The sequence below is a fragment of the Chiroxiphia lanceolata genome, chromosome 5 (genome assembly GCF_009829145.1).
Source record: "Chiroxiphia lanceolata isolate bChiLan1 chromosome 5, bChiLan1.pri, whole genome shotgun sequence".
In the NCBI taxonomy this organism is placed as follows: Eukaryota; Metazoa; Chordata; class Aves; order Passeriformes; family Pipridae; genus Chiroxiphia; species Chiroxiphia lanceolata.
This window is the reverse complement of record NC_045641.1, coordinates 72,875,059-72,894,904: the sequence shown is the minus strand read 5'-3', so window position 1 is coordinate 72,894,904 and position 19,846 is coordinate 72,875,059. Positions and strand designations below refer to the sequence as shown.

The 19,846-nt window shown below is 41.2% G+C and overlaps 1 protein-coding gene across 1 annotated transcript in view; it reads left to right on the top strand.

Moving 5' to 3' along the window:
• Positions 1–1,701: 1,701 nt before the first annotated feature.
• The window catches only part of LRMP (lymphoid restricted membrane protein), a 37,214-nt gene continuing 19,069 nt past the window's right edge, over positions 1,702–19,846 (top strand). The window contains exons 1-18 of the mRNA XM_032687193.1: positions 1,702–2,287; positions 3,002–3,103; positions 4,021–4,201; positions 4,399–4,475; positions 4,556–4,634; positions 5,603–5,761; positions 6,923–7,040; positions 7,809–7,859; positions 8,886–8,963; positions 9,492–9,548; positions 11,372–11,431; positions 11,540–11,604; positions 11,690–11,789; positions 13,316–13,447; positions 13,702–13,803; positions 16,602–16,765; positions 18,927–19,041; positions 19,497–19,659. Of these exons, the coding sequence (XP_032543084.1) occupies positions 1,702–2,287; positions 3,002–3,103; positions 4,021–4,201; positions 4,399–4,475; positions 4,556–4,634; positions 5,603–5,761; positions 6,923–7,040; positions 7,809–7,859; positions 8,886–8,963; positions 9,492–9,548; positions 11,372–11,431; positions 11,540–11,604; positions 11,690–11,789; positions 13,316–13,447; positions 13,702–13,803; positions 16,602–16,765; positions 18,927–19,041; positions 19,497–19,659 (2,389 nt within the window). The remainder of the gene's footprint in view (positions 2,288–3,001; positions 3,104–4,020; positions 4,202–4,398; positions 4,476–4,555; positions 4,635–5,602; positions 5,762–6,922; positions 7,041–7,808; positions 7,860–8,885; positions 8,964–9,491; positions 9,549–11,371; positions 11,432–11,539; positions 11,605–11,689; positions 11,790–13,315; positions 13,448–13,701; positions 13,804–16,601; positions 16,766–18,926; positions 19,042–19,496; positions 19,660–19,846) is intronic.

Below are 19,846 nucleotides of genomic sequence, written 5' to 3'. Positions count from 1 at the left end.
TTTTTGTTGGTTATGGAGGTGACACAGTTAACATACACTGAACTCTTCACTGCTTCCCCGATTCTTACTTTAAACGGAGTGTTGTGTTTTGTTTTCTGTGGGGTTTTTTTGTTTACTTGTGTTTTTTGTTCTTAAACATTATACACAATCTTGTGGAGAGAAGCAACGCTTTCAGAGCTGAGGAGCTGAAAATGTTAGAGTGGGAGAAAACAGGTATTTAGCTGCAACATTGGGTGCAAAATATCACTTAAAATCTTATTCTTGGGAGCTTCAGCTAGCTTCATTTGGGATGTTATTATTATTTAACAACATCTCAGTGTCACAGGTAAGTTCCAATAGTATTCCTTGTTTTCCTTTCATTTCTTTCCAATGACAAAGATTTGGTTAAGAGTTCTGTTCCAGGCCAGTTGGGTTACACTGGCTGGTGGATGACCTTTTTCAGTGCTGGTCTTTCAAGGTGTTTTTTTTTGGGGGGGATAAGAAACTCTGAGTGAATTTTGCTGTGGGACAGTGCCCAGTGAAAGCTCCCACATGCTCAGGGAAGGTGGATGTAATTCTCTAGGGTAGACATGGAAACCTCACTTGAAATGTGGTGATGCACCTATTTATATAAAAATCACAGTCATACATTGACGAGGACATCTAAAGATGAGCAGAACCAGATGGAAGTCAAAGTTCATTACCTGCAGTGTAGATTGATATAAATATTAAACAACTGCTGGCACCAAATATGAAATTATAACTCTTGCTCTAAAATTAATTCCCAGCAAATCTAGTGTCTGAAGTAGTGAAAAATCTGATTGTTAGTCTGGGGTTTTTTTGTGGGAAAATGGTTATGTTTTTCCCTATGTAACACTTCTGATTCTAGTACCAAATTTTTAATTCAAGAAATCATGAACCTGTATCTTTCCAATTTTGTTTGTGGTAATCCATAGGATACAACATTAATGTTCTCCTTGGGAGGTCTTTAAAAGCTCAAGTCCAGGAACACCCAGTTTTAACTTTCAGTCACTTGAAAAATGCACCTCCCATGCCTTGGTCACACACATACTTATGGCAAATACCTTTTTAAATGTTGCCTGGGAGAATAGATAATAAAAATACAAATAGGATGAAGTGGCTCTGCAGGGTATGCTTTTTGGGTAATTCCCTGTGGGGTAGCATTGATAGCTCTCGATGTGGCTAATTAGTAGAAGAAACAGAAGAAACACTGGGTTTTGATTTTTTTGTTTCTGTAGTTTCACAGAAAGGGTGAAAGTCTTATTGGTCTCACTTTTCCTGCCTCCCCACAGCCCCCCCAATACTCAGTTTGGGATAAATTGGTCTGAGTAACATGGCTTGGTGCTTCCTTTTATCCAAAGAGTCAGCTACTAAGTTGCAGGGAGTTCTTTAGTTTAAATTTTCATTCTCTGCTCCCATAATTATGGTATTTAAGAATAAGCAATGAGATTTCAGAAAGTATTTCTGCCTCTATTTCCCAAGTTTTCCAAATCCACATCCACTTCTAGTTCTCTGGATGACTAAACATCATGACCAAAGGTTTCTGTCACAGCTGAATTTTCAAACCACTTGATAAGAACGCTGCAGTTTGTCTGCTGAATGGATAAACTGGCACAAAGAACCCGTATATGTTGATTATCCTGACTCTTCTCTCTTGTCCCTTTTCTTTTCCAGACACTTTGCAAGAGAAGGGAATTGATAATGTCTTCAGAACCGGGGGCTAAGAAACGGCACCACAACCCAGTGGACAGCATATGCAGGAAGATCAAGTCCATCCAGATGATGGACCAAGTCTCTAACCCTGCTTTGCAGATCCCAAAGTTTCGGTCCAGGAACTTTGACAATCCACAGTGCAACGTCAAAAAAAATCTGGAAGAAATACTGAAAGGCAGGACTTCCAGAAGTCATGACAGTGCCAGCCCAGCTTCAGTCAGTCCCAGCAGTGACAGTGTTTTCTATTCAAACTCATCCCCTTGTCTCGGGCCTGTCTCTGACTCCTCTGCTGAAGATGCCACCTTTACAGTCATTAAAGGGAATGAGAGCTCCAGCAATCCCTGGATGCCAGGATGTCCCATGGAGAACCGTTCTCCATACTGTTTTGGATCCCAGGAGGCCAATACTCAGAACAGACTGTGTGCTTTACGGAAGGCTGAATCTAAAGATGTGCATCGTAAACAGAACTATCTCACATCAACTCCAAGCTTCTATTTCTTCAAGTCTGATAAAAAACCAGACAGTGCTGTGACCCAACCTCCTGTGCCAAAGGCATTTCCTTTGAGTGAAAGAGGTAAAAATCCTGGAAAAAAACCCACCCCAAACCTCCCAATTCAAAATCCTAGGCATCTGAACATTCAACCTACATAGATGACATTTATTTACTATTTAAACTGGTAACAATACATTTTAGTGTCACTTAAATCTAATAAGACCACAAGTAGAACTGAATAAAGTCCTAAATTTTCTCTAAAAAAATATTAATGTGAATGTAAAAGGTGAGGAAGTAACGAGTCAAGTCAAACTTTTTTCCAAATATCCTAATTAATTTTCATGGTTAAGAGATTTGGCTACTAATGTAGACTGCCTTTAGTATAAAAAGATACGTGAGTTTGGGTGTTGCTCTTGGTTTGGGGGGTTTGTATTTATTTATTTTTATAGGGATTGTTTTATTAATAAATGAATTTGACTATAATGATTTACCTACAATATATCTGGAGTGGGAAGGAAAAAAATGCATGTGTAGAACTAGATGCATAAACCTGTTCCCAAAACAGAGGATCTTGGCGTTATTTGTCAGTAAAAGCTCTGTTTTTATTGAGGGAAGGGGGGGAGGGGACTGGTTTTGTTTTAATCATCTGAAAACAATATCAAAATTTAAGAAGATATCATTCAAGTCGTGGTATTTCATGTGTGATGTTGCTGTTAAAAACATAATATTGTAGTTAGAAGCTGTGGTTCATGAAAACAAATAAAAATGGACAATAACAGATTGATTTTATCATAGGAGGGAGGCAGATACTGGAGTTCAAAGCCGACGATGTGAGCTTGATCTCTGAGGAAGACCTACTGACCACAATCTTCTGGGCATGTGACATAGAACATACAGGTTTGCCAGGGGCTTTTCATTGCTCTGTTTTGTTCTCTCAGATTTTCAAGTTTCAGATCCTGTCGTGGCTCCTGAAACACACCAGTCCCTGCTGTGCTGAGACTCCCTTAGTGAGGTGCCGATGAGTGGCAGATGCAGAATAAATCCATAAATGTTTGTGCCTCTTCTGCACAGTGCCTGACTCCTTCCCTGCTGATCTTTGCAGGATTTTAGTGCAGGGGAAGTAGAAAAGCAACATTCTCCTAGCACACACCCTTATTGGAAAGGACTGTTTCTTTCTTTTAGCATTTTTCCTGCTAGAAAAGAAGAACTTCAGAGCAAGAGAGAATTCCTCCCAGTTGCACCTAAACATGTCTAAAAGTGGGAGTATCATAGAATATAGTATGGCTTGGGTTGGAAGGGACCTTAAAGATCATCCAGTTCCAACCCTTGGCCATGGGCAGGGACACCTTCCACTAGACCAGGTTGCTCAGAGCCCCATCCAACCTGGCCTTGAGTAGTAAATAGAGAAAGGAGTAGTCTGGCAGAATAATATAATGGCAATCACAGGGCTTGATAAGAGACCTGAAAGCAGTAGCACAGCAAATGTGTGAACTCTTGCTCCTCTTAAACTGAAGGCCACAAAACTGGTAAACTTGATTCTCACACTTCTGTATTAGAAAAAAAAAAACAAACAAACCCCCACCACTAACGAAAGAAAAAAACCCAAACAAACACACACACAAAACCAAAAAAAAAAAACAAACAAACCACAACCAAAAGCTCTAAACTCATTTTTTCCAGGTCACAGTACAACTGCAGGGATCAATTGCTTGCCTACAGCTCTTGAGGACAATTGCATCCAGTGCACTTCGGTAGCGTGGCCTTGTACAGGTTTTTATAATGAATCTGGCACTTGACATCGGTTTCTGTTTTAGGAAAAGTGGCAGTTTCCAAGATAGTGGATTATTTGAGGCACACAACTAGTCGGGGATCAGAAGATAGTGGTCTTGAAGAGCTGTGTAACATGCTGGACCCAGACCAGAAGGATGTCTCCATGGACCTGGAAACGTATCATGCGGTCATGGGAGAGTGGATCGAAGACCGCAAGAGAAAATGGTAATGGCTTTTTAATAAATCTACCTCACAAGTCTCCTGTGAAAACAGGAGAGTATAAAGTTCCTCTGTGGCTTCTAGAAAGAAGATGGTATTGGGACACAGTGTCCATAACGTGGGATTTGGCTGAAATTTCATAGGTGTTACAAAGTTGGTAAGGAATCCAATGTCACGCTGATTTTGATACTTCTTTGTTGCAGGGAAGATAGTGCCACTGAAGAATCATCAGCAAGCATGGAAGACCTGGAATTGCAAGCACCTAAAATTATCCCTGAAGGTGCAGACTATTTTATTCTGTTTCTGTTCAGGGAAAACTCCCCTTTCTTGCTCTATAACCAAAATCCTCACCTCTTTCAGCCAAAAAGACACATGTCCAGATGAATGTTACATCAGGAAGCCTGGAGGCCTTTGGGGGTGATGTGTCTAGAGGAGACATGTAAGTCCATTTAAGCAATTCTTTCTCAGAATGTAGTACTCCTGGCTTTGAATTACTCGACAGAAATCCCAGGAACCACTGTTCCCAAACACTGTGCTGGTGGAGTTCCTAATGCTGACCTCATTGACAGAGTCTGCAGTGGCTCTTGGTGCTGTCACCTTCTTCCTCACAGCTTCTACTCAGACTTGAAAACACACTGGTGGTTTTTTTTCTACTGATATCTTGGTGCTTCTCTGTCCATTTGCCTTTTCAATTCCCTGTGGGCAGGGATTTGCCATGTATTTCCCTGTTTAAACTGATTCCTTCCCTCCACCAAATTCTTAGATGTACAACAGTAAGAAGACATTACGTCCTCAAAATCTGGTCCTTTGGTTTTGTTTGGGGTTGTTTTTCTTGTGGTAGGGAGTTTGTTGGGTTTTTTTGGTAGTTACACCTGTTAACAAGTACCAGAAGTTTCATTTGCAGTTTATGCATGGTCTGAAATCCAAGATCTACTTTCTGATGCTTCCTTGTAATTTCTCAGGATCTCAAAAGGGTGATCCTCACTCAAGTTTCAGTTGAGAGTATAAGTGGGGAATGGCTTAGGAGAAAAGAAAGGATCCAGGAAACTGGGGAGCTAATACAAAAGTATTAGTAGTAACCGAAGAGGTGATTAGTAAAAGCTTAAGACACTCTAAAATAGATATCCAGATGTGGCACTTGGCTGGTGGCATATTTCAGTTGCAGGCAGCATAAAAAAAAGTGCTTAAAACCAAAAGAGTTCTTGGTGTCTATAAAATTGGAGAACTGACATGAAGATATTCTGCCATCTCTGTGCAAAGCAAATGACTGGACAGTGCAGCACTGCAAGTCCTCTGTGGGCTCTCCTCTCCCCTCTAATCAGTGCAGCACAGCATCAGGATTTTTAAAAAGCATAAATTGGATCAAATCACCTTTCTCAATCTTTCCTGGCTTTGTTGCTGGAACAGGGAGACCTCTGACCTGATAAGCTCTGTTGCTGACCTGCAGTACAAAATCCATAAGCTTCAGGAAGAGCACAACAAGCTGAAGCTCTCACTGGAAGCCGCAGATGAGACCAACAACAAGCTGCTGGCAGATAATGAGCGTTTACATCAACAACTTAAGAGGTGGGAGACCCTGAGGGCACCAGGTCTAAGCTGTGAGGGCCATGGGCAGGGTTACATTCTTCCAAATGGTCCAGCCTTGCTTTAATGCTTTTCTCCTCCCCAGTGCTTCATAACAGCAGTTTTCTTGACTTTCTGTAGTATCTGTGGGGTTTAACCCTCTTGCCTGTTTGTTCTGCCCTGTTCCTCCTTATATACACCTCCTTTCATTGTTATAAAATCAGTCATCTCAGAGCCTGGCTCTTGCAGGGTGAGGGTGCACACAGGCAAAATCTTGGGGTAAAGCAAACTAAAACAAGCAAAACAACAACAAAAAGGCTTAATATTACCAAGAGAACAGCTAAGCACTGGAAGGCTTCCAATCCTAGATCACACACTCGTTGCCAAGCAGAGGGAAAATGAGTGTGTGAGAGGTATTTTGCTCCTCCTTTGAGGAACTGAGGTGAGTTGTCTCCCTTGTTTAGTATTTCTGTAGCCTGGGGACATATCAGTGCCATGAGTACAAGCCTTTTCCATAGCGCTCCTCTGACCTAATTAATTAAAATGTGATAGTTTGGTCAGCTGCCAAACCATTCCCAGTATTTTCTAGGGAGATTAAGGCAAGAAGCCTGCAGGGTTGTTGGCATGGGACACGTGCTTTTATGCTGGACCACCTGCTCTGGGATGCTCTGTGTGATACAGCCAGCCTGGAAAAGGGCTGTATAAATATACACGGTTTGGGGGTATCAGATCAGGATAAAAAAATGATGTGGAGCTTATCCTAGAAAAGTTGACTGAAATGGTTCTTGCAGCTGCTAACTATGAAGTAATTATACTCGTAGTATTAATAACTCATCATAAGGATGAGTTTATGTGCTCAGGTAGCCCAATATATTTAACTGTAACAAGCTAAATTGTTAACATGCCTTTGTCTACATCCGCCTGTCTTGGATGCTGTGTTTGCCTTGGATTTCATCCCTTGCTGAGATGCAGAAGGAGATGATAAACTGTGGGTGAGCCCATGAACTTGCTGGACAAAAAGGCTTAAACTTGGTAGTTGCTCAACTGTTGTGTCTGTGCCAAAAAATAAGTTGCTGGTGGCTTCTGAAAATACTGTATTTCGAGCCTATCTAATGACCAACATTAACTGGCTGAATTTCTCTGGATTTACCTCCCCCTGTGCAGCATCCAGCACTATGTGTTGAAAGCCAAATCACTGGAAGAAGAACTGGAAGAAGTAAGGAACAATCTGCACCTGTCAGAAGAGAAGAGAGAACAGGCTCTCTGGCAGAACAAACAACTCGTAGGTGCTCTTATTTCTTGGCTTACCTTGTCCAACACCTCACACCTTGCTGTGACAGTGGCATGTCCCCTCAGGCTGTTAAAATCAGCATGATGGCTTTTCTCTGTGCCAGTGGGTAAGGAGGCCTTTTAAGGGTGTTTGAAATGTGATTTATTAGCATTTATGGAAATTTCTTTACACTATTTTCAGTTACAATGAAGAAAATTATTAAAAGGGCCTGTCTTACATATAATTATGCTTAAAGGCAGCAGCTCTTTTGCTGCCATCACTAAGCAACTTCTGTTTTGAAGTTGGTGAACCAGCGGGGACAGCAGACTCAGTTCAAGTGTCCAAAAAAAGAGGAATTTTCCAAAGCATTATTGTCAATGACCACAGAGACTAGGAGATATGACAAGTGTTCCATGCCAAGCAGGAACATGAGGATTTTTGAGGTTATCCTGCTGTAGTGTGTATATATGTTTTGTTTTGCTTTAATCTGATATTTCATGCATAATTTACCTTGTGAGAAAGGGGTGGAGTGGGAGAGAAAAATATTACTGGAATTTTGTAGTTGTGCAAAGGGATGAAACAGCACAGCTTCATCTTGGGCTCTGGATGTGTTTGTGGTCAGCTGCTTTTTGTCTTAGTTTGGCTTTGACTGTTGAACTTGACACAACTCTTGTTTTTATCTTTTTCTATTATTGTCTTGGTTTTTTTTTGTTGGTTGTTTGGGTTTTTTTGTTGTTGTTTTGGGTTTTTTGTTTGTTTGTTTTTAATAAACCTGATCAGGAGAAAGAGAATCAGTCTCTCAACATCAAAGTTACTTCTCTCCAGGAAGAGGTAAAAAAATAAATCATGGTTTTACATGGTCTTGCCTGGCTAAAAGTTTGCCATTAAGAAATAAAATGTTTAAAGCCTGACATGCTAAGTAGCTTATCAAGGTATCCAATGTTTTACAAGGATGACTTGTCATAAAACTTTATATCTTGAAGTTGCACTGTGCTTCAGATTTTCCATTTTGTGGGTAAGTAAGGATATAAGGTTAGAGAAACATGGGGGCAGGGAGAAACAGCTTTCCCCCCTTCCCTTTTTTTCAAAGCTTTGTAGGCAATTCCATATATTTCTAGTTAATGCAGCTAAATACCTTGAAACAATCTCTATCCAAAACCTTTTAATTTCATATTCACTTCTGTTTCCCTCCTTTAAACCCTGTATGGAGCTGTAACACTGAAAATATGCAGTGGCTGGGGGTCTCCATTCACAGATGGATCCACTGACACTGGCCAAGGACCTACAGGAGGCTTGTAGGGTATGCTGCTAATGGAGCTGCATCTTTAGGTTGGATTTTGTCTGTTTTTCAGAGGACAGCTGTTCATTCTTACTTTATTTACTTCATTAAAGCAAATATTTTATAAACCAGTTTAAACTGTTTTAACACCTGCTTACAGCCTGTATTTCAGACTATTCAGCATGAGACAAAGAGGTTAAATACTGCATAGTAATGAAAAGCACCTCCAGATTAATCTTTCTGAAAAGCTCCTAAGTCCAAATAGCTGTTAAACAGCGTCTTTCCAAAAATAATTGCTACAGGCCTGAAAGTTTTTCTTTAGTTTTTCTAGGCCTGCTAATGCTTATAAATAACATTTTGGAGTTTTCTCTTTCACCTATGCTCTGGAGAAATAGGGGGAAAAGGGATCGGGGCAGTTTTGGTGGGGCAAGCACATACAATGTATGTGCGTAAGTGCTGGTGGTGTCTGAGAGTAGGCAGCAGCTTGGGGGTGGAGATGTATTTTTTTTGCCTGGATTCTTCAAGGAGAAGCTGTCAATCCATTCAGCTGTGCCTAAACACTCTGCATCTTGCCTTAGAATATTAGGAGTAGCATGGACACTGATGGACTACAAAAGAAGATTCTGGAGCTGTCTAAAAATGCAGCAGAACTTCAAGTAAGCATTTCAACTCTAGGAGGAATAAAAAGACATGAAATAGTTTACCTGGGTCTGGTTGAGGGGAATATTTCTACTTCTGGAAGGCAGACAGCCCTGAAGCTGTCTATATTAAGGGACTGCAGTGCAATCATAGTTTGGACAGTGTGACAGCTTTGACTGAGAAAGTTGCTGTCTGGAGGCCAAAAACTGTTTAATTTGTTCCTCTAAGTTAAACTTTTAGGAAACCTTTCCCCCGCTATTTGAGACAATTTATTAGTCATGCTTTAGGTGATGTTGCTGGAAGTCTTGGTCAGGAGGCATGAGAGGAAACAAAGGTGGCTGTGAAAGCTGAGAACACTTTCACTCTTCACTGGGTACGAGATTTGTACTTTCAGAAACACCACACAAAGTATTCCAAGAATAATTTAATGTTTCTAAGCTAGGAAGTTTGATACTCTTTTTCCCTTCCAGGAAGGAAATAGGAAGAGAGTTGTATTGTAACCCATGCTGATGACTGGAATTACTTCTGATCTTTTCATTCTTTAGATCCAAGTAAATCTCTGTGAGACCACTGTGGTGAATAAAGAGGCAAGCTTGATCCAGGTTCGTAGCTTTTACTTTGTTACTGTCTTGACTGAAAATCACAGGATCTCAGAATGGTTTGAGTTGAAAGGACCTGGAAGATCACCTCATTCCAACCTCCTGCCATGGGCAGGGAACATTCCACTAGGCCAGGTTGCTGTTCTGTGATGACCATGGGATGAAGTGTAAAAAGGCAAGGCAATAGTATTCACTGTGGCACTCTTATTTCTACTCTTCTCACACTGCAGAACCTGATCCTATAAATGGCTTCAAAGTAGGCGAGATCTGCTTTAGGACCTGGTTATGAGCCAGCATAATTAAAGGTTTCAGCATTTTGCTTTTATTTAAAAAAAAAAAAAAAGAAAAAAATAATCACAACCTATTTAAACAACCTTGCAAACTTCAGAAAAAGATGTACAGAAACTTCTAAAGATTGTTTCCTTCAACAGTTGCTAAAAGAATGTACCTGCAGAAGATCCTTTCCTTCATGTCTCTTACTGAAACTGAATGTTTGTGTCAAACTAGAAATGGTGATTTGGAGCCCAGTGTAAAAGCAAATTTGTCCTTTCATTACTAAGGTGTAACTATCTAGGCTTTGCTGAAGAGTGAGCATTTCTAAGGTCTTTAAATTTGTATTTTGCATTGGAAAAAAAAAAAAAGATGTAAGACTACACAAAGGTGTTGGTATTCTCTGGATTAATGAATTATGCAAATTGCCTTCTAGGCCAAGGCAGTTTCTATTTAGCAGAACATGTTTTAAATCATCGGATAAAATATTTAACTCCCTATCTGCAAAAGTGAGTGCAGTTGAATTCAAATAGTAAAAAAGTGGTGCAGCTGATAATGTTGTAGCTGAATGTTTTAATAATTTTGGTTTGTTGATTATTTATTCCCCCCCGAAGTAGCTTGAGGGCACAAATTTATTAAATTCTTTTTTAAAAAGTAGCTTTCTCTTTCTCCTCCTTGAACAATTCAGAGCTTTTGTGAGCTCTGTAGTATCATTTTATTTTAGCAAGTCTCTCTTAGTCTATTGACTAAATAGGAATTTTCAAAGTAGACTGCCAAATTGCATATTGATAAATATGACTGTTTCGTATAATTTTGAAGAAACTGGTGTGGAAAACTGACTTTGCTTGTAATCATTATGATCTGTGGGATAAGGGTTTACATGTAAGCTAAAAAAAAAATCGTTCTCATGGCCCTGTGTCTGAAGGTAGGTTGGACAGGATTGATGGTCATTAAAAATTATTCTGGCAACCTTTCTCTTCCAGGCCTGTAGAAAGGATGTGAAGATAAAAAGACCACTTTTTTCCTTTCTTTTTTTTTTTTAATTTTAATAACTCTTTAGAACTTTTATCACTTTTCTCTGCCAAGACTGAAGGTCTGACTCTATAAGGTGATGTTTAATCTACAGAGTGCTACACTCATGGTGAAAAATAATGAGAGTTAACTCAGAACATTGCAACTTGTTTTAGAGATTAGCTGGGATTTAAACTCGTGCCAGGTATAATATAGTCCTTGTTTTCAGCTAAAACTAAGGTGCTTCTGTCTAGTTTAATCTGCTGGTGCTGAAACCAGGAGAGGAATAAATTAAAGTTCAGCACCTGGAAAGAGTGTTTGCCTCCTTAATTTCAGAAGTTAGGTAGAAGAGGTCATCTGAGTGCTTTCTGTTAGTTAATGTGCCAGGTATTCTCCTAATATGACTATATTTTCCTAAATGTGCAACTATTTTTGTGTTATATAATTAGGTTGTTGCTCAAACCTAAATCATATGGATTACTGCTGGGATGTAGAATTGAATACAGTAGTTTTTATTTTGGTTCTTTTCTCCCCGATCTCTGCAGAAGGAGCAGGACATCCAGGAACTGAAGTTAACCATTGTGGAGTGTTCATCAATAATAGAGGTATGGGACTGCGTTTAGTTCTTGCCTGTGTGAGGGGAAAGCTTGGATATCCTGTGTTTATTCTGCCTGGCAAACTGACCCTCTAACCAAATCCCATGCGTGTTTTAGACATTGAGGGCAGAAAAAAATAAGCTACTGGAGAACATGCAACACATGCAGCAAGAACTGATCTCGTGAGTATCGTGAACAAGCCCCAGGAAATGCAGTTTGTCAAAAGTCAGGAAGGACTGATATGTCGTTTTTTCCTTCTTCCTTTAGAAATGGGTTGTGTTTCCCCCTGCTGTGCAAATACAACAGTAGTATTCCTGAAGGGATGAATTCGCTGCACTGTGAGCTGGAACTTGCCCAGTCTTCAGAGGTATGAATTCAGGCTTTAACGAATCCCTTCCCAGTTGCCTTGCATCAGCACAGGCAGAACAAAGCTCATGCCCTGCGGATGATTTAGATAACCTTGGAATTTGAAGCCATTAATCCCAGCATGCAGGCAGAGAATGTGAAGGTTACAATATTGTCCTGAGAGTGCTGGAGAAAGTCCAAAGGAAAGCAAACAAAATACCTGTAGATCTAATAAAGTAAATCTGGAAGGGCTAAGTTCGTGCATTTAGCTGGCAGAAGAACAGGTTGATAGGAGAAGAAAAATGTATTCAAATATATTTAGATATATTTAATATCAGTACTGCAGTTGAGCCAGTTGGTTTGAAGTTGCAGGGTACCCAGAAGGTGGTTTAGTGACTTTTGGGAGCTCTGTTTTTGATCAGGCACACTTGACAAAACCCTGAAAATTTGGTCTTTAACTTACTGTTCTTGTGGCTTTCCAGTGCTCCAATGGAGAACTACTGGAAAAAACCAAATTCCATGTATGTTATTGTGGATGGCAGAATGGAAGCTTTGGACAAGGTTTACCAGGGACACCCTCCTGCTGAGTCATGAGGTGCAGAAAGGACTCCCTTGCTTTCCAGATTCCTTCTCAAAGAGGAGGTTGGGTCCAGGTGCAGCTGGATCCAATTCTGCTCCCAGACTTGGCCAACACTTTATGTCCAAAAGTTTATATGGGTGTAATTGAACCTTTATACAACTCTACTCCATGGGATTAAGGATGGCAAGCCAAATATATTTAAATGAATAAATTATTTATTGAAATTGACAGTAATGATTGGACTAAAGGACTTTAATCAGAATTACCTAATACAGTATAACTACTTATAACTACTTGTACAGTGCACGGGTTATTAAATCCAAAATTTCAAAGCTAGCTTAATAATTATTAAAGAGAGATTGTTGTCAGCTGATAGCAAATATATGCTCCTGAGTAATTTTTCTTGTAAGACTTCACTGTGCAGCTGCTTATTTTTATACAGAGTGAGTTTGCAAACAACAGCAACAAAAAAATCTAATAATGGACTTAAACTACAGGCTCAGGAAGGAGAGTTGTGCTTGGCTAGGCAGCATTGTTTCAGAAGTTAAGGTGTTGTCCCATATTGCAGCTCCCCAGGGCCACAGTGAGTCAGTGTTTGCTTCTCTAGTGCTGTGATGAGACACAATTCCACCTATAAAGCAAGTAAGGGCTCTGCTTATTCATCACTTGGTAGAGCCTCTTCTGAATAAAGATAACTAATTATTGACTTCCTCTTACCTACCCTGACATGAATATTTACACTGGGTCACTCAACAGCTTGGCTGGCTGACTTTTTTAATTTTTTTTTTTTTAAATTCCCCATGACACGATTGTTTTGAAAAGCTTTTACAAGCTTCAAGTTTTGGTAGCTCTGACCTTCTGGTAAGTACGGCGCAGGAAATACTTCAGGAAAGTCTAAATGTCACTGATGCTGGTTTGCAATAAGGAGATGTCAAAATGAACTAGCTGGCTCTTCCATCTCTTCCAAGATTATCAAGACTGAATGGACGACCCTGGATGAAACGCTGGACCGTGAAGTGCTACTTTTACTTCAGGGGCCTGAATACGGAGGAGAAAAATTTAAGACTCTCATGCAAAACCTGGTCAGTGGCAGAGCTTATGTGAATAAGGATGTGGTTTTCTATCAGCCTTTTAATTAGGAGTTCTCCAAGCATTGATAATCAGATTGTGTTTGCACCTTTTCAGAAAATAAGAATAGTTGCTTTGAGGGTGTGGAGGGGGGCATAGTTGGTACCTACTCTAACACTGGAACTTGTAAGCTGGGTAAGTCTGGGCAGCTTTAAAATGCCAGGGTTTGGGGAATTTAGTTTAGAGTGGTGGTTGTTGTTGTTCCAGGTTTGATTTTCTTTTTTAGCAAGAGGAAGCCTCTGAAGTGGAGGAGCTTGTCATGGCTTCATTGCAGTGGATTGAGGATCCTGATGGGGACATGCAGCAAACCTGGGAAACAAAACTTGTGGTAAGCAACTGTTTCTCTGAAGATATTTAGTGAATTAGTGGGGCTGTGCAAAAACTGAAGGTGGGTATCTTATTGCTGCATATTCTGTATATTAATTACTTGACATCTTAGCCTGGTTGGAGTTGGCTCTATGGAGAGAAAGAGCATCTGTTACCTTTGGTTTTGAGGAGGAAAGGGGTGATTGCTCTTCACTTACACACTGTGCTCTTCCTGACTTATCTTGTGCAAGAGTTCCCTTTGTTAAAACTATGCTTGAGGGAAAGGGCAGGTGAAGCCAGTCAGTTTGGAGAGGAAAATGAGGTCAGATGACCATGTGAGATCTTTTCCGCCCACTGCATGTTTCTCTGTGCCTCAAACCCATTTTCCCCTGTGCTCTGAACTTGACTGTGATTCTGTATGGTATAAGAAGAGGAGGGATGTAGCATTTATAACCAGATTTCCAAACCAAAACCAACAGAGGGTTTACTTTGTTTGAAAGGTGAAGAGTTCTGCTTTTGCTGGATATGCTCCACAGGAAAAGTTTCAACAAAACCATGTTTTACAACTTAATCTTGCATAATGTGTTTCTCCTACCCCTCATACCCCTTGTGAGGTTTGCAAGTAAAGACTTTTGCTCAAGCTAACTGGCAAAAATATCTTCCCCATGTGGTAGCAGGTGCCTGTGGATTCGACTAAACTCTGTTGCTCTTGTTCCCTCCTCCCCTCCCCTGTGACAGCACAGCTTCTGGAATTTTTATTTTATTGGATGTAGCTTTTTCTCCAACCCTATGCTTCATTCTAATCTGTTGTGAAGAACACTGCTACAGAGAACTCTGTGTATTAATGCTTTCTTTCAGCTCCTTAATAGAAGCAAAACCCCTCAATTCATCTCACTTGGGTAACAGCAGGTAGCACCATGGTATGTGCTGCTTGAAGTTAGTTCTTTAAGCAGAAACCCACCCTCCTTTCCCTCTAGTGCTGCAGAGTGTTGTAGCTGGCCCTCTTCACCTTTCTGGGTAGGCTGGAGGAATCACTGGGAGCCATCCAGTCCTGGCGCCAGGGGTTTTTTTTTTTTAATTTTTCTTTCTTTTTTAAGTAAATCCTGCAAATTTTCTCTTAGAGGAAGCACAAGCATCCAGGTCTCTTCACTCTGATGGGACTTTAGATAGGCTCTAGGAAACTGCTGGCTCACAAATTGCTGTAGCTTTTTGATCTTGACTGAAAACTTTCTCCTTCGAAGCTGTCAGAGCTGAAAAATGCTTTTTTAAATTACATTGGGATCGTATTCCTGTTAAACATGTGAAGCTAAAAACTTTAGGTGTGGGGGTTGGAGTTGATCATGGCAAATAAATCCTATTCTGGCTCTTAGAGAGCAATGCATTTGGAAAATAAGCTAGCAGAGGATTAAGGAGGAACAAGATGCTTTAAAATTAAAAGGCCCAGTCCTTCAGGGTCCCATGGGAATGGGAAGTGACTCCATGTCAAACATATTGTCTTCCTCCAGCTAGAATAAGCCAAATATGTGGGAAATTTGGTGTATGGAGCTGAACAAAGGTAGGTCCAAAAAGGAGAGACGTTCACAATAGCTTCTTCCAGCCTTAGAGAAAGCTTTTGTTGACAAATGAATTAAATCTTGGACCATGGACCATCACTTGAAGCCTAAACACTTCCCCACCATTCCCTGTGAAATATATTACAGACATGTTTTGCTGGGGTTTAGTGTTTTCAAGTATATTTTAAAGGTTATTATACATAAAGTAGATTTTAAGTGTGCTTCTGCTTTTGTGCATATATACATGTATTTAAGTGTATATATAGATAGTGACAGCAAAATCTTCTTCACCCTTCTCCTACTTATCATGTGCCCTGATAAGCCTTCTGTGTCAAAACCACGTCATTTCTAAGAGTAAGTGCTGCCTGCCTTGGCTGAGAAACTGATCTTCAGGATGTGGGCACTTGCACATGGTTCACATCCCATGTCATCCCAGAAAACTTATCGGCAAAAACTGCTCGGGCTGGTTTGGTTTTGGTTTTTTTTTTTCTAGTATACTTGATGTGCTGTGGGGTTTTTTTGTATGAAGCTCACGAACAACACCTGACTCTAAATTGCAAGTAGATAAGGTGGCCTGTGCTTGTAGGATTGATGTTTTCCCCTCAGAATTGATGTGAAAGCCCAGAGATATAAACCTCCTTCTTTCCTGACCTCTGTTTGACTCTCATGGGGCATTCTGTAAAAGCTGAGGACACTATTTCATGTGTCAGAGGAAGAAGAATCCAGTGCTCTCTCACTACTTTATGCTGCAAGTCACTGTTCAGAGAAATAGAGGGTGCAATGCTACCTAGAACTTAATTTTTCCCCTTTTCCTCTTTTCTTCCTACAAACCAGAGGTAAAACTGAAAGCCTTTGTCACAGGGGTCATCTCTTGGGCAGATCATCTGCTAGGCATGTATGACAAACTGAAATGGGGATTTGTTGGGGTATCTTATTTATTTTGCTGTAATAACAAGCCCAAATTGGTAGCAGTGGACTTAGTTGTACTTTGAGGAAAGGATCAGAGAAGTCTAAATTATCACTTTTAGGGCTTCCTGCAAGATAGTCATTATTAAAGCTTCCTCTTATGAAATATGGCAGGTTTGTTGCTGTATCTGGGCCACTTGTGGTAGAATTTTTTCTTTGCTGCTGAATAGTGTTGGATGTAGGTTAGGATACTGAGTGGTGGAGCAGGGAATCAATTCTCATCATGTAAATTGAGGCTCTGGTTGACTCTGTCTCTCTTCCTCCTCCTACCACATGGCAACTCGGTCTCAAAATCCCACAGGTTCTCAAGCAAGAACTAAGAGAAAAAAAACATGTTTGGATCCAGAAGCTTCAGCTCTTGGAAAAATGCAAGGAGACTTTAGACAAGGATTTTGTTCGAATGGCAGGAAACCTGAGGAGAACCAGGACAGAAAAACTCCACCTAAGAAAAGAGCTCTCTGCTAGGTAACCCTTCAAAGCCTGTGTGTCTTTTCTGGGGGGAACTTTGGAGCTGGTTCTTATTTTGTTTTGAGGTGGTTCGTTTGTGTTTTGTTTGTTTGGGTTTTTTGTTTTGACTTGTTTGTTGTTTTTTTTTTTTGTCTTGTGAAACAAAGTTTACTGAATTTTCAAGACTTTTTTTTTTTCCACAGAGGAAATTAACTTGTTTTGCAGAGTGGATTTGGTTTTAGCACAACGTTTACACTATGTGGGAATTAAGGTTTATGTATGAACTGACATATGGTCTTGGAGATGTCTTTGAAAACACCAGGGAGACCACAGACTGAGGAGTTAAAGCAAGAGGGCCCTGCCTATCTAGCAGGTGCAACCATTAAATAAACTGCTGCATTTGTGTGAAGCAGAAGATCTGTAAGATATATACCCTGCAGGTATTATTGCTTTGGGGTACAATTGCTGGGCCCAGGCAATGTGATGTTTCAGTTTCCCAAAGCTTCAGTTGCTTATGTCATTAAACCTAAAAATGAAACTTTAAGTTTATTGGCACATGGTTCCTGCTATGACTTTTGATGTTACAAAGAGAATCACAGCATGGCTTGGGTTGGAAGGGACCTTAAAGCTCATCCTGCCATGGGCAGGGACACCTTCCGCTAGACCAGGGAGCTCCAAGCCATGTCCAACCTGGCATTGGACACTTTCAGGATGGGGCAGCCACAGCTTCTCTGGGCAACCTGTGCCAGGGCCTCACCACCCTCAGCAGAGTTTCTTCCCAATATCCAATCTAAACCTACTCTCTGTCAGTTTGAGCAGCAAATGACAGCAGGTGCAAACCTCTGTCTGCTCTCTCCTTTCCTCAGACATTCTGGAAAATAGATAGTCTGGTTTCTGCCAGGAAAAACTGATCTGAATTTTGTTGTCTCTGTGGAAGCCAGGCTGGTTCGTAGTGTCAGCTTCTTCTGTCCTATGCTGAATGTAAATTTTTGCCTGCATACCTTTACCTGGGTTTGGGGTGTTTTTTTGGCAGCCCCAAGAGGTGATGTGAAGCAATTGTGCCACACTCTTGCCTGACTTACCTTCCACTGAACATTGTCAGTGTGGGCCTCCCACATGCTCTCCCTTCACTTGGAAAGGAGCTGATAAAAATACTGGTGCCTTGGTTTCTTAAAGCTGTGCTTCTCTGTATTCAAAATTTTTGTGGGGGTAGCAACAGGAAGAAAAGTGAAGGTGAGTTAGAGAAGAAATGGGCAAAGTGTTTCTGCAGTGATCAAAAATAAATGTTTCTTTGAAAGCCATTGGCTTAAGCAGTGGTTCTGATGGCACTTGTCTGCTATCAAGAGAAATGCCCTCTCAAACACTAGGAAATGAGTCTGATGAAGCTCTGTATCTGCATTAGTAACTCCAGGGTATCTAACTTATATCCAATCCTTTTTTCTCCCAAAGCATGAGGAAACACATTCTTTTGATTGAATTGCAAAAGTTTACCTCACTAATCTCTTGCTGTTTGAGTCCTTTTGCTGTTTCACAAGCTTCCATTACGGTACCCAGCTGTCTGGGACTGGTTCAGCTGGAGAAACACCAGGGAAAAACCTCCTTCCTGCTATAGAAAAACTCTGTCAGCCTGGGTTGAATTGGTGTGTTCAGCTGGAGCAGAGGAGGCTGAGGGGAGACCTCAATGCAGTTACAACTTCCTGGGCAGGGGCAGAGGAGGGGCAGGGACTGAGCTCTGCTCTGGGGGACCAGGGGCAGCACCCAGGGAATGGCTGGAGCTGTGCCAGGGCAGGGTCAGGTTGGATCTCAGGAAAAGGTTCTTCCCCCAGAGGGTGGTTGGGCACTGACCAGGCTCCCCAGGGCAGTGGTCACAGCACCAAGGCTGCCAGAGCTCCAGGAGGGTTTGGCTGATCCTCTGGGGCACAGGGTGTGACTCTGGGGGATGGTCCTGTGCAGGGCTGAGAGTTGGACTCAATGATCCTTGTGGGTCCCTTCCAACTCAGCACATCCTGTGAATTGTGTTCAGCAAGGACTGAGTCCCTGGTACTGGGCAGTATCTGGAGGATGTCACAGCTGACTGTGGTTCTCCATGCATGTCTCAACAGCCAGGCTGTGTCATCTCCTGGGCATGACCTCCCCAAAATGTCAGTAATCAGTTGTGGTTTTTGCTCTCACCCCGCAGGCAACACGAGCTAGAAACTGTCAAACAGCTACAAGAAGAAACTGCTGGCCAGGCAGAAGCCCTTGGTTTAGAGCTTCAGGAAGCTCTGAAGCAGCTCAAGGATGCCAGCAGACATGTAAGGGACAGTCCAGTTCCTTCTGAGCAGGAAAGAGGCAGATGCCAAAGGCCACGCACGACGTGCGGCTGCCCTTGGGAAAGGAAATCGCGTGTTCAGGATGGTGTGCCTCACTGCAAAAGTGGAACCAGCAGAGGAAGTAAAATTTGAGGGGGTGGTGACAACAGTTTGCTGATGAAAGAGGCAGCATTGCATATTTGTGGTGGCTTAAAAAAAAAAAAAGAGAAAAGAGAAAAAAAAGCCCAAAAATAGCTTCCATACACAGTCCACCCCAACGTAAAAATGCAGAAGTTCAGAGGGAGCTTTATCACTTCCTGAGAAAGAACAGATGCAGTTTGGTTTCATTTACATGAACTATAGAGGCTCCTTGTCTTAGCCAGGCAGCCTTTTTTTTTTTTTAATTTATTTTTTTTTTAATTCCTTTCTTTTTTTCCCTAAATATTTTTTGTGTTTAGGCAGAGGATCAAGTTGAAGCGTTTCACTCCGCTCGTGAGGAAGCAGCATCCTTGAAGAGCAAGTTGGAGGAAGCCATTTCTGAGCAGCAAAGGCTCAGGGATGTGAGTGCAGCTTTAACAAGCACTTGCCAGTTGCTTCAGGAAAAGGTGGAACACCAGAGAAGTGAGTAATTACTGGCAGTGTGCCAGCATATTCATTCTTGCTTGGGCAGATAGTTTATGGTTTAGTTATAGCAAGGGTGGGTAGGACTGATCTGCAGGTAAAATGCTCTGTGGAGCCTTTTTTTTTTTTTTTTCTCCTTTCTTTCTACTTTTCCTCTAAGAGATCTGCCACTGTGGCACCTGGGCTG